The sequence below is a fragment of the Cololabis saira genome, chromosome 2, assembly GCF_033807715.1.
Source record: "Cololabis saira isolate AMF1-May2022 chromosome 2, fColSai1.1, whole genome shotgun sequence".
NCBI lineage: Eukaryota > Metazoa > Chordata > Actinopteri > Beloniformes > Belonidae > Cololabis > Cololabis saira.
In genome coordinates, this window is record NC_084588.1 from 9,568,247 (window position 1) to 9,582,083 (window position 13,837).

A 13,837-nucleotide genomic window follows, 5' to 3' on the forward strand; every position below is an offset into this window, starting at 1 on the left:
ACCAAAACTAAGACAAAATAAATGCAAAGAAGAATACGCTACTTCTTCTTTAGAAGTAGGTAGAAGCAGATTTCAAACAGATAAATAGATAAATAAATACCGGTTATTTTCTCTTGGTTCTGTCCCGTTTTAATCAGCAAAGTTGCTGCCGTGTTAAAAGACACTGTTAGGAAAGGATCTATTTAGGTACAAACATTTCAAAATCCTTCTGTACATGTAGTAAATATCTAATCTAACAACATAAATATCTGCAGCTTGCATATCTTTTTTTTAAATAGAGCGGATGCGGCTTATATACAGGTGCGGCTTGTATATCTTTTTTTAATTATTTTTTTTTAAAATAGAGCGGATGCGGCTTATATACAGGTGCGGCTTATAGTCCAGAAAATATGGTATATGGTGTTATAATGAGACCGTTTCCTCTCTGTCTTTATAGTCATCTGAAACCAGAATTTATGACTAGAATCAGGTGTTGGGTGTCATAAGTTAGTGTATATTTGGCTGGAAAAGTTCCCAAAAAATCAGGTCTATACTGCCATTTCTCAAAGACTAAACCTCATTGCCACACCAACCACTTCAGTATGTTGTAGTCCAAAGTCTTCGAACCATTTAAAGTTTAAAAGGTGCCTAGATGAGCGTGTGCTGAAGTCGTGAGCTCAAGGATTTCTGATTATTCCGGAATTGAAATCCATTATAAACGTTGAATTTTTCATAAAACTTAAACATTAATATTTCAAAAACTACAAAACCTTTTTGAAAGCTGAATCAATCGGTAAGAATTAAAAAAAGTATTGTGACTACTTTAAAGTTTGAATGGTGTGTAGCTGAAACTATGCTGAAGTTATGAGGTCTGAAGATTGAGATTGAAGATTTCACAATAATTTCAAAGGGCGTTCAATTTTGGAAAACCTGATCTATCTTTAAAGTTTAAGGATTTGAAGTACCAAAAGGAGCAAGCTAAACAAGCTGCCCGTTTTGATACACGAATGGCCAAAACAGTTTAAAAAAATCCTAAACTAATCATTTGGCGGAACACAGAATGATAAAGAGAAACAGGATCACAATAGGTTGAATGCTGACTCAGCATTCAACCACTAAATAAATAATAGAATCAAGTACTAACGTCTTCTCTTTTTCTTGATTGTGACCACTGGAAACTGTGGCTGTGGATTGCAATATGGATTATAGTATATAACGTAGACCCTACTGTTTTATACTAGACATTTTACACCATTTGGGTATTTTTCTCACATACTGAATATTTTGCAGTTGTTTAGATACTCCATATCACGTACAGCATTTTGAGTAATCGATGTGTTCTAGTAGTACAGGTTAGGCTTCAAGGCAGCAGCAGATAAATCACCTGTTCACAGAGTTAATGTCTGCAGTGCATAAGATTACTGAGAAAATCCATGTTAACTAATGACATTCAATAGGACATTTTGTAGTTTTACATTTTATATTGTAAAAAATATACAGTATATAAACTTTATAGCATGTCTACCCACCCAAGAAGTATTGTACCTCCTGCCCTAACTTATGTAGAACAAGAAATTAAAAAAGGAATAGATAAAGCAAATACTATGAATGACCATCAGTGGTTTCAGCTGCTACAGTAAGTAGTAAGTTCACTCCCTCCTCCTCTTCACCTCTCTCTCCATCCTTGTTCATGTCTCCTCTTCTCTTGCAGGGATTTTGATGCAGGTCTGTATCTTTGTGAGGAAGCGTTTGGCCTGCTGCCTCTGGACACGCTGGAGCGCCTGGCCGGTACGCTGCTCTTATACCCCTATGTCCTCACACTGCTGCTGCTCAGTGGCATGCTAGCAGTGGCCGCGCTGCAGAACCTGAGGTATGTGACGGGAAAAGAGGACATGATTAAAGAATGAATGTTCATCAGAGAAAAACGTGGTTATATGCTATCATGTTAATATTAAAGCATATTTCAACACTTTCTTTAGCTTTTTTGATGCAATTAAAATGTGACAGCATCTGCCATAAAATGCTTAGTAAATAAATCCAGTGTATGTGATCCCATTAACAAGTTTCACTTGTCAATGTGTTTGTCAATGAGCCAGACAAAGTACGTCTTAAAAGACCCCATTTGTTTGCACTGTTTACCCTTGCCCGGACATGGGTCACCGCCACCCCCTTCTGGAGCCGGGCCAGGGGGCGGGGCTCAATGGAAACCCCTTTGTGGCCGGCTCTTCACCCACGGGGCCCAGCCGGGCACACCCCGAAAGAGCAACGTGGTTGCCCCTTCCCATGGGCTCACCACCTGCATGAGGGGCCACAGGTGCTGGTTGCAATGTGAGATGGGTGGTGGCCGAAGGCGGGAACCCTAGTGATCCAGTCCTCTTTGGGGTTCACACCGGTGAACGGGAGGGTAGCTTCCCTCCACCTTTGGGTGGCTGCATGGGTCTTGACTGTTGTCTGTTCTTATGCACCAAAGTTGCAGTTCAGAATACTGGAGTCTTTAGGTGGGGTACCATGCTGGGGACTCCCTCATTCTGCTGGGGGACTTCAGTGCTCACGTGGGCAATGATGTGAGAACAGAGGGTATGCATTTCCCACTGGACCACTTAGCAAAACATCCAGCAAAAATGGCAGCAACTAGTCGGGGAAACTGTGGAGAAGACGGGATCACAGCCGATTATCGGCTTAAATTAAAGGCAGTTGGACTTGACAGTGACCCGTACAGTTACCCGGAGAACCAGTGGTCCTTGGATGTTAATATTTGGCCACGAATCCAGTTTCCTGATTTTTATATGTACTTAATTTCTACGCCGGGTAAATACACGAAGCAAAGCTTGAAGGCTTACAAAAGTCTTGACACTTGGTCCTACTTCAAGGCAGGATTTGTTGTAGAAATTAAAGTGATGAGGACACCGAACTTTATGATTTGACCGTTTAACGTTAGCTACCCAAAAATCCAACATTACCTGATACAAAATGGTAACCGCAAATCCACGTTTCAGGTGCCTGGAATCCAGTTGTTTCTGCGAATTGCAGCGATCTATTTGTCTCTCTTAAGCTTATTTTTCGGCAGTCTGTAAAACGATAACTCTGATTTCTTGCTAAATCATGAGTACAGTCGATCGCACAACAGCTCTTTCCCATTTGAGATAATTTCGAGTGTGTTCAAACTGAAGGTTTACGCTGCCACTCAGTCTTTCTGCCACTCAGTCTTTCTGCCACTCAGTGGGCGTAACCCGCTGTGAAGTTGCATCTGTGACGTCATGCGCATTCCCTCTACTGGAAGGGTGTGTGATTGGGAGGAAGAGCCCTTCCAATCTGAAACGGAGGGGTGTTTTGTTATTGGACTCTTGTACTCATTAAGGATTGTCCATTACAACGCGTTGTTCAAGAATAAGGTTGTCTACATGTGCACTTGGCACCAGGACATCCTAGGTTACAGATCGATGATCGACTTTGTGGTTCTGTCGTCAGACTTGAGGTCACATGTCTTGGACACTGATTAAGAGAGAAGTGGAGCTGTCAACTAATCACCACCTGGTGGCAAGTTGACCTAACAGGGTAAAAGCATTGTGAGGGTCTGCTGGGAAGGTCTGCAGAGTGTCCGGTCGGAGAAAGCTTTAACCCCTATCTCTGGCAGGGCTTCAGCCACGTCCTAGTGTAGGCAAGGGACATTGAGTCTGAGTGGACCGTGTTCTGGACCATGTTCTGCACCTCCATTGTGGAGGCAGCTGACCGGAGCTGTGGCTGTAAGGTTGTCGGTGCCTGACGTGGTGGTAATCCCCGATCACACTGGTGGACACCAGGTTAGGGATGCTGTTAAGCTAAGAAAGGACGCCTATATGGCCTTATTGTACCAGCAGGCTAAGCGGAACGCGGCTAAGGTGGTTGCCGAGGCAAAAACCCAGGTATAGGTGGAGTTTGGAGAGGCCATGGAGAACGGTTTCCAGACAGCCTCAGATACCCCTTTTACACCAAGCTGGTTCCAGGGCTGGTGCTAGTGCTGGTGCTAGAGCCGGTTCGCGGTTGGTTCTAAGTAAGAACCGTTTGCTTTTACACAGAGCTGGTGCTGCCCAGGAGCTGGCCAGAGAGCCACGTCACCACTCCCCCTCGTTTTCATCCCCACCGTGATCAGGAAGCTGAGAGCCAAAAGCTGTTTTAATTTCAGCTGTAGCACTGTTAATATGGCACTTTATTAAGTTTTAATATTTTTTCAGGTAAAGTAACCTTTAAGATCCCCAACCTGGGCTCAGTTTATCCAAATAACGCCTGTTAAGAAATTTGCTCTGAAAATTTCGGGATTTCTGCCTGCCTGCCGGCTCCGGAGCTGATTTATGGTTCCGCGTTAAATCGACGCAGAGCCTACGGCGTAGGGTACGGCGTACGGCGCCCGTCACGCGTAACTTACGCCGTAGGCTCTGTGTCGATCGTCACAGCCGGCAGCCCCGGGGGACAGGAGCTCCTCTCCTCTCCTCTCCTCCTACGTAACATACGCCGTAGGCTCTGCGTTGGTGTACCAGAACCAGAACCAGAACCGCGGGCTGGGAGGCATCCCCGCGGGCCAGGCATTTTTATTAAATAAATGGATTGAGCTGCGCTGCCTCGGCGGGCACGGAGCCCGCCGAGGCAGCGGCAGCATCGCGTCCAAGCCCCCGGGGAAGCGTCCCAGGGCTGGAACGCGATGCTGCCGCTGCCTCGGCGGGCTCCGTGCCCGCAGACGTTACTGTTGGTGGATTGTACCGTAGACCACTGCTGCTTCTGTTTTACATCCATTATTAAATAAATGGATGTAATAATAAAAGAGTCTGCTAACTTAACCACCGTCTTCCACGCTCCGTTGTTTAAAAACAGCGCGCTTCCGTGTTTATTCTGCTTTGGTTGTTCAGTAACACCGCCCCCAGCCCCGCCCCCAGCCCCCGACGTAACTGGTTCTTTGAGCTGGCCCAGCAGCTCAAAGGGGCTGGCGTAGCACCCGTTTTGAGCGCCAGGAGCCGGTGCTTAGGCTGTGTAAAACCAAAGAACTGGTGCTAAGTCTGGCTCTAGCCCAGAACCAGCCCTGGAACCAGCTTGGTGTAAAAGGGGTAAGAGAGATTCTGATCCACCATCTGGTGGCTTAGGAGGGGGAAACGGTGCACCACTGGTTCACTGCTGCTCATCCTGGGACTTTGTGATTCGGTGGAGGGAATACTTTGAAGACCTCCTCAATCCCACCGACGTGAGGAAGCAGAGCCTTCCAACTTGGAGGTGCGCTCTCCTCTGGGCCTGAGGTCACCAATGTGGTCAAGAGGCTCCTGCGTGGAAAATCACTGGCCGGGGATGACCCACCCTGAGTTCAATAAGGCAAAGCAAGTTTATTTGTATGGCACAATTTAACAGCAAGGGGATTCAAAGTGCTTTACAGATACATTAAAACATCACCACATGTTTAAAATTTAAACAAAAAGAAGGAAATAAGAGCAATACATAAAGACAGTAGTAAAATGTGATCAAGTTTTGAAACTCGAGCTTAAAAGTAACAGTGTAGATTTGGACTGGATGTTGTTGAGCTGTATGGGTTGACACACTTGTGTAATATCGTGTGGACATCGGGGACAATACCTCTGGATTAGTGATCCCCCTCTTTAAGAAGGGGGACAGGAGGGTATGCTGATTATGCAGATTTTTATTAGACACTCCCCCTGACAATCCAGGGTCCAGGCCAAGATGCAGAGCTGCAGTCTTACAGGCTTCTCTGCTGTTTCTCGAGGACTACTACCCGCCAAAAAAAAGTAGGAATACATTATGTAATTGGCGATTCTAACGAGGTGCCAAACAAAGTAGAATTGGTGTCGATTCCCTGCCGTCCAAAAGTTCACCAAGCGCAACGTGAATTAAAATAACCTTATAAAAATAAAAATCGTTACACATTTAATGCCAATTAAAGGCCAAAAAATTTGATGCGGACCATTAAATATATGATCTTTAAGCTCCAAGTCTCTATTAGTAAACAATCTAATTACCGAGATCCGGAGTGATATTTTCTGTTTATCAGAAACGGTATGTTTAGTTTAAATGAATCAACGCTGCCCGGTTACTTGAATTATCATATTCCCCGAAGCATGGCCCAAGGTGGAAGAGTAGCGGCAATCAGTATTGAAATAAAATCTAAACCTAAATACATATGTTTGAAAGCCTCACGCTTAGTCTAAAATTCTCAAGCTGGAAATCAGAGAAGCCAGTTTTGTTAGTGGTAGTGTACCGGCCCCCTGCTCTAGCTTATCGTGGAATTTCTGTCTGGTTTATTGATCAGTACAGAAAAAGTCATCATAGTGGGTGACCAATATTTGTTTGGATGTTGACAGTGATAGCCTTAAGTTAGCTTTTTTGACTGTAGACTTTCGTTCCTGTAAATCAACTTATCCCTAAACTTAGGATATGTACCACAGGCTTTCAAAGTTGCAGTAATTAAACCTTTACTTAAAAAACCCTCTCTTGACCCAGACATCTTAGCGGATTATAAACCAATTTGCAACCTTCCATTTGTATCAAAAATTCTGGAAAAGGTAGTTGCAGCCAGTTATGTGACTATTTATATAGAAATGATCTGTTTGAAGTTTTTCAGTCAGGCTTCAGAATGCATCATAGCACAGAGACAGCACTGGTTCGAGTCACGAATTACCTTCTTATGAACTCAGATAAGGGATTAGTGTCCATACTGGTTCTACTGGACCTCAGTGCTGCTTTTGACACTGTAGATCAGTATTTAACTGCACAGGTTAGAGCATGTTGTTGGGATTAAAGGGACAGCTCTACGTTGGTTTAAATCATATCTATCTGACAGATTCCAGTTTGTTCATGTACATGAGGTTTCTTCAGAACAGTCGAGGGTCTGTTATGGTGTTCCGCAGGGTTCAATGCTAAAGCCAATCTATAAATAAAGTTTATGCATGCAGTCCTTAGGAAGTCTTGTATTGTATTAGATGCTACATAAATAACATTGAATTGAATTGAATGTCCCACCGGGAGGAGACACCTGGAGACCGAGGACACGCTGGACGGACAATGTCCCTCGGCTGGTCTGGGAACGCTTGGATCCCCCCAATTTAGCTGAAAAAAGTGGCCGGGCAGAGGGAAGTCTGGGCTTACTCTGCTTAGGCGACTTACCTACCCAACATCAGATAAGCAGATGAAAATGGATGGATGATGAATTTCTTTATTTTTTATATTTTTTCCACTTACTGCCCGACCTGTGCTTTGGTGGTTTGGACTGTTCAAACCTCTCAGCTAAGGGTGACATCTTAGTAATTGTTTAATCATTCGGGAATACTCATCACTTCCTAACAATTTATGCTTAAGTGTGACTTAAAGTTTTTGCAACCTAAGTTATAAAATCACTGATATATAAAGTATACAGAGGCTTAAGTCCTCACTGCAGTTGTCCAAGTTTCGACTCCCTCCTTGTGTCCTTTGCTGCGTGTTATCACCCCCCTTCTGCTTTCCTGTCACCATACTGACCTAATAAAGTCCACTAGCGCCAAAGAAAGAACCACAGAACATCAAATCTCTGCCTTCAAGAACCTATGATCAAATTTTCCATGCCCAAAATCGAGAGAGATGAACAAGTTGGCATTCAACCTCAAGGGAAGTTGTTTAGCAGAGAGGCAGTAAAGTGTTGCCGGGGGAAACTGTTTCTCTACATGACAGAAGGCTTTGAATTTGAAGCTGTTTTCAGTGGTGCTCAGGATTCCTGACACAGTCCAAAGACATGCATATTGGGTTAATTGCTGATTCTAAATTGGCTTGAGTTGCTTTGTGTTTGGGTAAAGCTGCAATAATGAATGGATGGTCAGAAAGCTCAGTGAAATGTAAATAACTGATGCAGCAGTCCTTGCAGAGAATAAAGGGATTTTCATTTTAGAATAGGAGATCTGGATGGTTATCAGGTAGCTGCAATCCAGCCTGGTGGTCACAGTCCCTTCATCTCAGCTTAGTTGGGGTTCTTCATGCTCTGCGAAACAGAATATTCTACAGCTGCCTCTTGCAGCTTCATTTGCCTGTAGTGCAAGGTGAGAGGCCACATTGAACTAATCACATTAGCATTTCAGCTCACCCTCTGCTGTTGGAATACTAAACTCCTAGAACAAAGGACTATTTGCCAATTCAAGAATTAATTTAATCCAGTTTAGCTCACCTCATGTAGTAGGAAGAGTCGGATTTGATTTATATTCAAATGGAAGCCAGTGTCCATCTGATGCGGTGTGGGAAGCTAAATCGTGGGAGTAAGAGCATTGCTTTGAGCCTCTTTCTATTTGTCTGCATGCTGATTCCTGCAGACAGAAATGGCCGTGGGTGTGCATCATTACATGTCCACATGTGTGCAAACTGATAATGAAATGTGAAAAAGAGCTACTGAAATCTGAATAATATAAATTCCACCCACCTACCCTCTTGCCTATCCTCGAGCGTCTGGCTGTAATGTTTTATGTATCACTGTTTTTTTGTCTTTCGTCTCACTGTCTTTTTTTCCCCCCATTAGGTCTAAAGGAGGTTCAGAGGAGAAGAAAGGAGCTGCAGAGGGACGAGTGGAGACTTTTCGTCCAGATGTGGCCTATAATCTGGTGCACACGCTGCTCTACGGCCTTCTGGCTTTCACCACCATGAGGTGAGCTTTTAAGAGCACAAACATACTTAGATTCACACTTACTCCCAAGTAGCCATATCCTCAGATAGGGGTTTCAAATGTTTTTTTTTCTTTATATAACTCAATTACGTGTACTCATGGGAAGATGTTGTGTCCAAGTGCCTCTTATATGCATTTCAACAAGTGCCTTAATGGTCTACTCTAGCTCCAATCAGCACCAAGCACCTTCCCCAGTTTGTGTCGTGACGCCGCTTCCAACAGAATCACAAAGATCCAGTTGAATATTTGACGAGTAATACTCTGACTTGCAACTAAAATATGAAGTCACAGATGCGTTGATGTTTGCAGTTACGTGTCCAAGACAACATCAGTCAAGCAGTGAGCACAAAAGCCTTTTGCTAAGTAGTTTTGTCAGAGGTTAAATCAATCAGGAAAATTCCAAATACATTTTTATGAGAATGGGTCATTAGGTTGTATAAATGAAAGCTAAAAAGCAGAAGGCTGATCCAAGCTGATTTTTGTTAGCACATATTAGTAGCTGAATCCAGCTCATAGGGTTAGAAAGGGTCTGCTGGATGACAAGCATACTTACTGTTTGTTTGCTGTTAACTTTATAATCTCTTAATATTCTTTATACCACAAACCTACACAGGGTTGCATATTTAAAAAATAGTCTGTGTGGCTAAATATTCATTTACAAGATGGACTAAAGTACTTTTGTACATATATATGCGCTGTCCCTTTGTTAAAAGCATAAATCATGGTGGGTTAGAGCAGAGCATTTCTCTGCTGTCGCTGGCAGAGGGCTGGATCACACACCGGATAGGTCATCACAGGGTGACGAGGATAAACGAGTTTAACAACTATTAACTCTCGCTCTCATTTAATCTGAAATCACTGTAGTACCTGTAGAAATCCAGCTATGCAGAATGAGTACACAGGAAGCCCCGGGGCAAAGATCTGAACCTTGAACTTTCTGCTGTGATGCAACAGTGCCAAACACCAGGCCACGATGCCCACAATATTGCCATTTGTTTTATTATGTTTTTTTTACTTAACAGCAGTGATATTATGCACATCAGCCTCCCCTATCATAACTTGTATTGCTACTTGTGAAATGATATAAAGTGATACAAGCACCAAAAGTAAGTGTCCTGGAGTCGGTGCATTATTTCTGGAGTTGTAAAGCAGCACGGAGCTGCAGTGTGTCAAAGGGTTTTATTAATGGTTTGATCAGAGTTCTCTTTAGCCAGTAACTGGTTCATTTTTTTCATGGATTTGTTGCATATTCAGTATATTTGTCAGACAGGATTTAGAAAGTCATGCACTATGAAGTTAGCATAATACAAACAGTTCATATAGTGTATTCCTGTCACAGTGGGGGATTTAAGGCACTGACTCAGTTCCTACTAAAGGAGGGGAAGAAAGCTGAAAGCTTTTTAACACTAGTCAGGTAGGGTGGAAACTGACACCTCTGAAGTCAGCATTTTCTCTGAAATGCTGATTTAAAAGTGAAAGGCCAAAAGAGCAGTAAGCCATTTGTTTCTGTCAGACAGCTTCTTTGCATTAAAAAAAAAAAGAATTGAGATTTATTTCTTTGAGACACTGCACTTTTTTCCGCCTCCTCCCTCCCACTCTCGCAGCTCCCTCTCTTTACCTTTCAACAGCTTATTTCTGTTCACTATCGGTTAATTTGTTTGGATGTCTGCCGTAGAAGGCACTTGATATGAATAGGCACTTAAAGAAAACAGTGTTTTAGGCACTACAGCAAATTCATTGGAACCACTTCACCAACTATTTTGCTTAATTATAGAAAGCCAGATGCTGTACGTTCTAAAGTCAATGCTTTAAGATGCAGGAGCTGCTGTTACTGTTCTTGTGTCAAAGTGAGGGGGTGTCTTTTTTGTTTGCAACAGATGAGACACCTCCTCCACTTCTTATTGTCTCCGTCTTTGTCTCCCCTTTTCCTCACCAGAATGAAATATATATGGACCGGCCACATGTGTGCCGTTGCAGCTTACGGCGTGTGTGGTGTTGAGTTGTGGACTCTGCTTCTCAACACTCTCCACTGCAACACTAAAGTTCTGGTAAGAGCCTTCAACTGCACCTCCAGCTACAAATCTTTTTTTCCTTCTACCTTTACATTTGAAGTCATAATTAAGTCGTCTGTGGCAGAAGCTGCACTAATGAATGTGTTTTTGTATGCTGATTTATTGTGAATATGAATCATTGTTATGCTTCCGCTCAGGGCAGGTGATGACGTTGCCAATCGGGCCACTAGGTGTCAGTGTGGTCATAAAATGACAGCAGCAAGAATCAGATAGATGATAGTTGGAAGTAAACATGCTCTCGTCTTTGTGCTACCTCATTCTTTACTTTAGCTTTCTTTACTTTGTGTCCTTTGACTTGTGTTTTGTATGCCTCTGATACATTTCCCTCATTTCATTTCATCATGGTTTTCTTTTTTGGTTTGTCTTTTTTGCAGATGAGGCTCGTCAGATATGCCGTTCCCCTGCTCATGATTGGATACCTGTATTACAAGGTATGCCCTTTTTTGATTTTTATGTTCATAGCTGCATTGGCAGTCTCATTACTGAGCTTGGGTCCATTTTGTGCAAGCCATAGCAAATGTCAGGGGAAAAAGAAATGGAACAAAGTTATTAGTAAAACCAGCAAATTTTGTCAAAACCTAAACCGCCTTTTTATATATTTTTGCAGTGGGGGAAGGGCTGTCAAATTCACTGATGCATTCAGTTCAGTAATGAGATGTTATTTAAGATGCTTCAGTGGGTTTGATTCTCTACTTTATGACTTACTAAACTTTAATGCAAGCCCCCCCCCCCCTTGACTATTTATCTTCTTTCCCCCCTAGTTCTGGCCTAAGCTCATGGAGGAGTTATCAGAACTGAGGGAGTTTTATGATCCTGACACCGTGGAGCTCATGACCTGGATTAGGTACACACACACGCCTACAGATCTAGAGCACACATTACATTGATGCAATTTTGATCAGCTTGTTTAGCTTCACGTTTGTGATGTTGGTGATTTGTGTCTGTGTGTGTGTTTGCGGGGGTTTCCGACTGATGAGTGATGAGAGCCGATGGGTCGCCATGAATAAGACATGGTGCTGCTGGAGAGAACCCAGCTGTTGGCAGAGCTTTAACCCACCTCGGGGTTTCTGTGGCCCTGCTTTCCATCAAGAGCTTCAGCCTGATGGGAGTTGAAATGGAGCGCTGATTTGGAATGGCTCCTCGTTGTTGTGTGTGTGTGTGTGTGTGTGTGTGTGTGTGTGTGTGTGTGTGTGTGTGTGTGTGTGTGTGTGTGTGTGTGTGTGTGTGTGTGTGTGTGTGTGTGTGTGTGTGTGTGTGTGTGTGTGTGTGTGTGTGTGTGTGTGTGTGTGTGTGTGTGTGTGTGTGTGTGTGTGTGTGTGTGTGTGTGTGTGTGTGTGTGTGTGTGAGACTATCATTTTCTGGTCATCAGGTTGGACGTGGAACGCAGGGTGTTTGTTAAGCAGGGTGCCGTGTGTACTATTTACTCGTGCAGCCTCAATAACTGGCCAAAAATGCAATGTAGTGCTTATTACATTCCCCCAGTTATCCTAATAATGAGGGAATTGAGTTCAACTGGAATGGGCGACAGGGTCAAGGTGTCAGCCGAGCTGAATTTGCTGTCCTCCATCAGACTCTTGTCAAACATTGGTGAGAAATTTCTCAGTATTGCTGAAAAGATATTTTAATTTAGATGCAAGTATAATGAAATAACTTGCTCTCTCTATTATTTTAAATATACATTGCAAATTAGTTTAATCTCAAAGGACCAACATAAGCATATCCGTGTATTAATGAAGGAGAACACTCACACGCCATAGTGAAGAGGACGTGTGTCTCCGTCACATGGGCCAACACCAAGACAGACAGATGGTTTCATGTCGTTCAGTACTGGTCTTTAATGACAACCTTGATAACAAACAAGAAGGAAAAGAGCTCAAAAAAGATTAAACTTGAAATAAATCCCTGACAAAAATTCTCAAAAAAAGTACAATATACAGTCAAAATATCTTTTTAAAAAGCACCTTTTCAGCTATGAAGCTACGCACCGCTGATTTGTGGCCAGTTGTCTGGTATAGTGAAAAATATGAATCAGTTCGGGGCTGATTAATACTTAAGAGCCCCCACAGTTCAGGGCAGATTCTTACCCAGTCTAGTGAAAATGAGCAATACTTGAGTTAACAATAGTTAACTCGGAGCGCCAAACCTTCTAATTCATACTTGGAGAGCAAATTTACGTTTTGGTGAGGTCACATGTGCTGGGATATTAAGTATGTTGGTAAACAATAACCCAGTTCAATGTTTAAAACTGAAACGGTCCAAGTCGAAAGCGGTTTAGAAGGAATGAGCTCCGTCTGTGAGATGATCACTAATTCAGTTTTACGCTGAACATGTCATCATTTAAGAGTCCTTACATCCATCCTGCTATCGTCATCGTGATGACAGTCTTCTACGAAATTAAATGTGCCCTAATTCAATTAGAGAGATAATGGAATGACTGTGAAGGAGTGAGGGGGATGGAGAGCGAGCGAGCGGAGCAAACGTCTGGAGTCTGAGTGTATTTGTCTGGGGACGCGGGGCTCCTTCCTTCCCCATCTAATCCTGTCAGGCTCCGAGGATTAGGGCCTGCCTCACACTTACCTTGATTTCAGGCCCAGAGCAGGGTGCAGCGCTAATCTTCTCGCTGCTGAATAATTATAATCCAGACGATTGTGTTAAGATGTGGAAAGGGACTCTGTTGAACATTACTAGACTGAGGCTGTTTAGTTTTCTGTGAAAAGTTGACAGGAGATTCTCCGGGGATGGTCAGATTCATGCAAATCAAAGACTGTATGTCCACTGAGCAGCTGCTGTTTCCACAAAACTGTCGGGGAATTAATGGGGTTCTTTAGTGAGAAACTACGCTGAGGTATCTTTAGTCTTATTTTTACAATATTTGAAGTCAGAATGAAGATTAGATCAGGGATGAGATAAAGATGTTTGATAGAATGGATTTCAAGATTAGACCGTTAGATTAGATCTAAATGGTCCTCAGAAGAGCTAATGATCTGTGCCGTCTGCTTTCATCATTATAGCAATGTGAGTTAAGACAGGTTGATGCACGGATTATCACAATTCCCTCGACAATCTTTCATAAGCCGTGTCTTCACGGAAATGAAGAACCGGGGTGTCAGTTTCCGTGACGCCAGCTGGTAAG

At 43.1% G+C, this 13,837-nt stretch overlaps 1 protein-coding gene across 1 annotated transcript in view; it reads left to right on the forward strand.

Annotated features, from left to right (window-relative positions):
• dpy19l3 (dpy-19 like C-mannosyltransferase 3) overlaps positions 1-13,837 on the forward strand; it is a 73,536-nt gene that overhangs the window by 35,508 nt on the left and 24,191 nt on the right. The window contains exons 12-16 of the mRNA XM_061737336.1: positions 1,691-1,849; positions 8,489-8,614; positions 10,569-10,680; positions 11,079-11,135; positions 11,466-11,548. Coding sequence (XP_061593320.1) covers positions 1,691-1,849; positions 8,489-8,614; positions 10,569-10,680; positions 11,079-11,135; positions 11,466-11,548 — 537 coding nt within the window. The remainder of the gene's footprint in view (positions 1-1,690; positions 1,850-8,488; positions 8,615-10,568; positions 10,681-11,078; positions 11,136-11,465; positions 11,549-13,837) is intronic.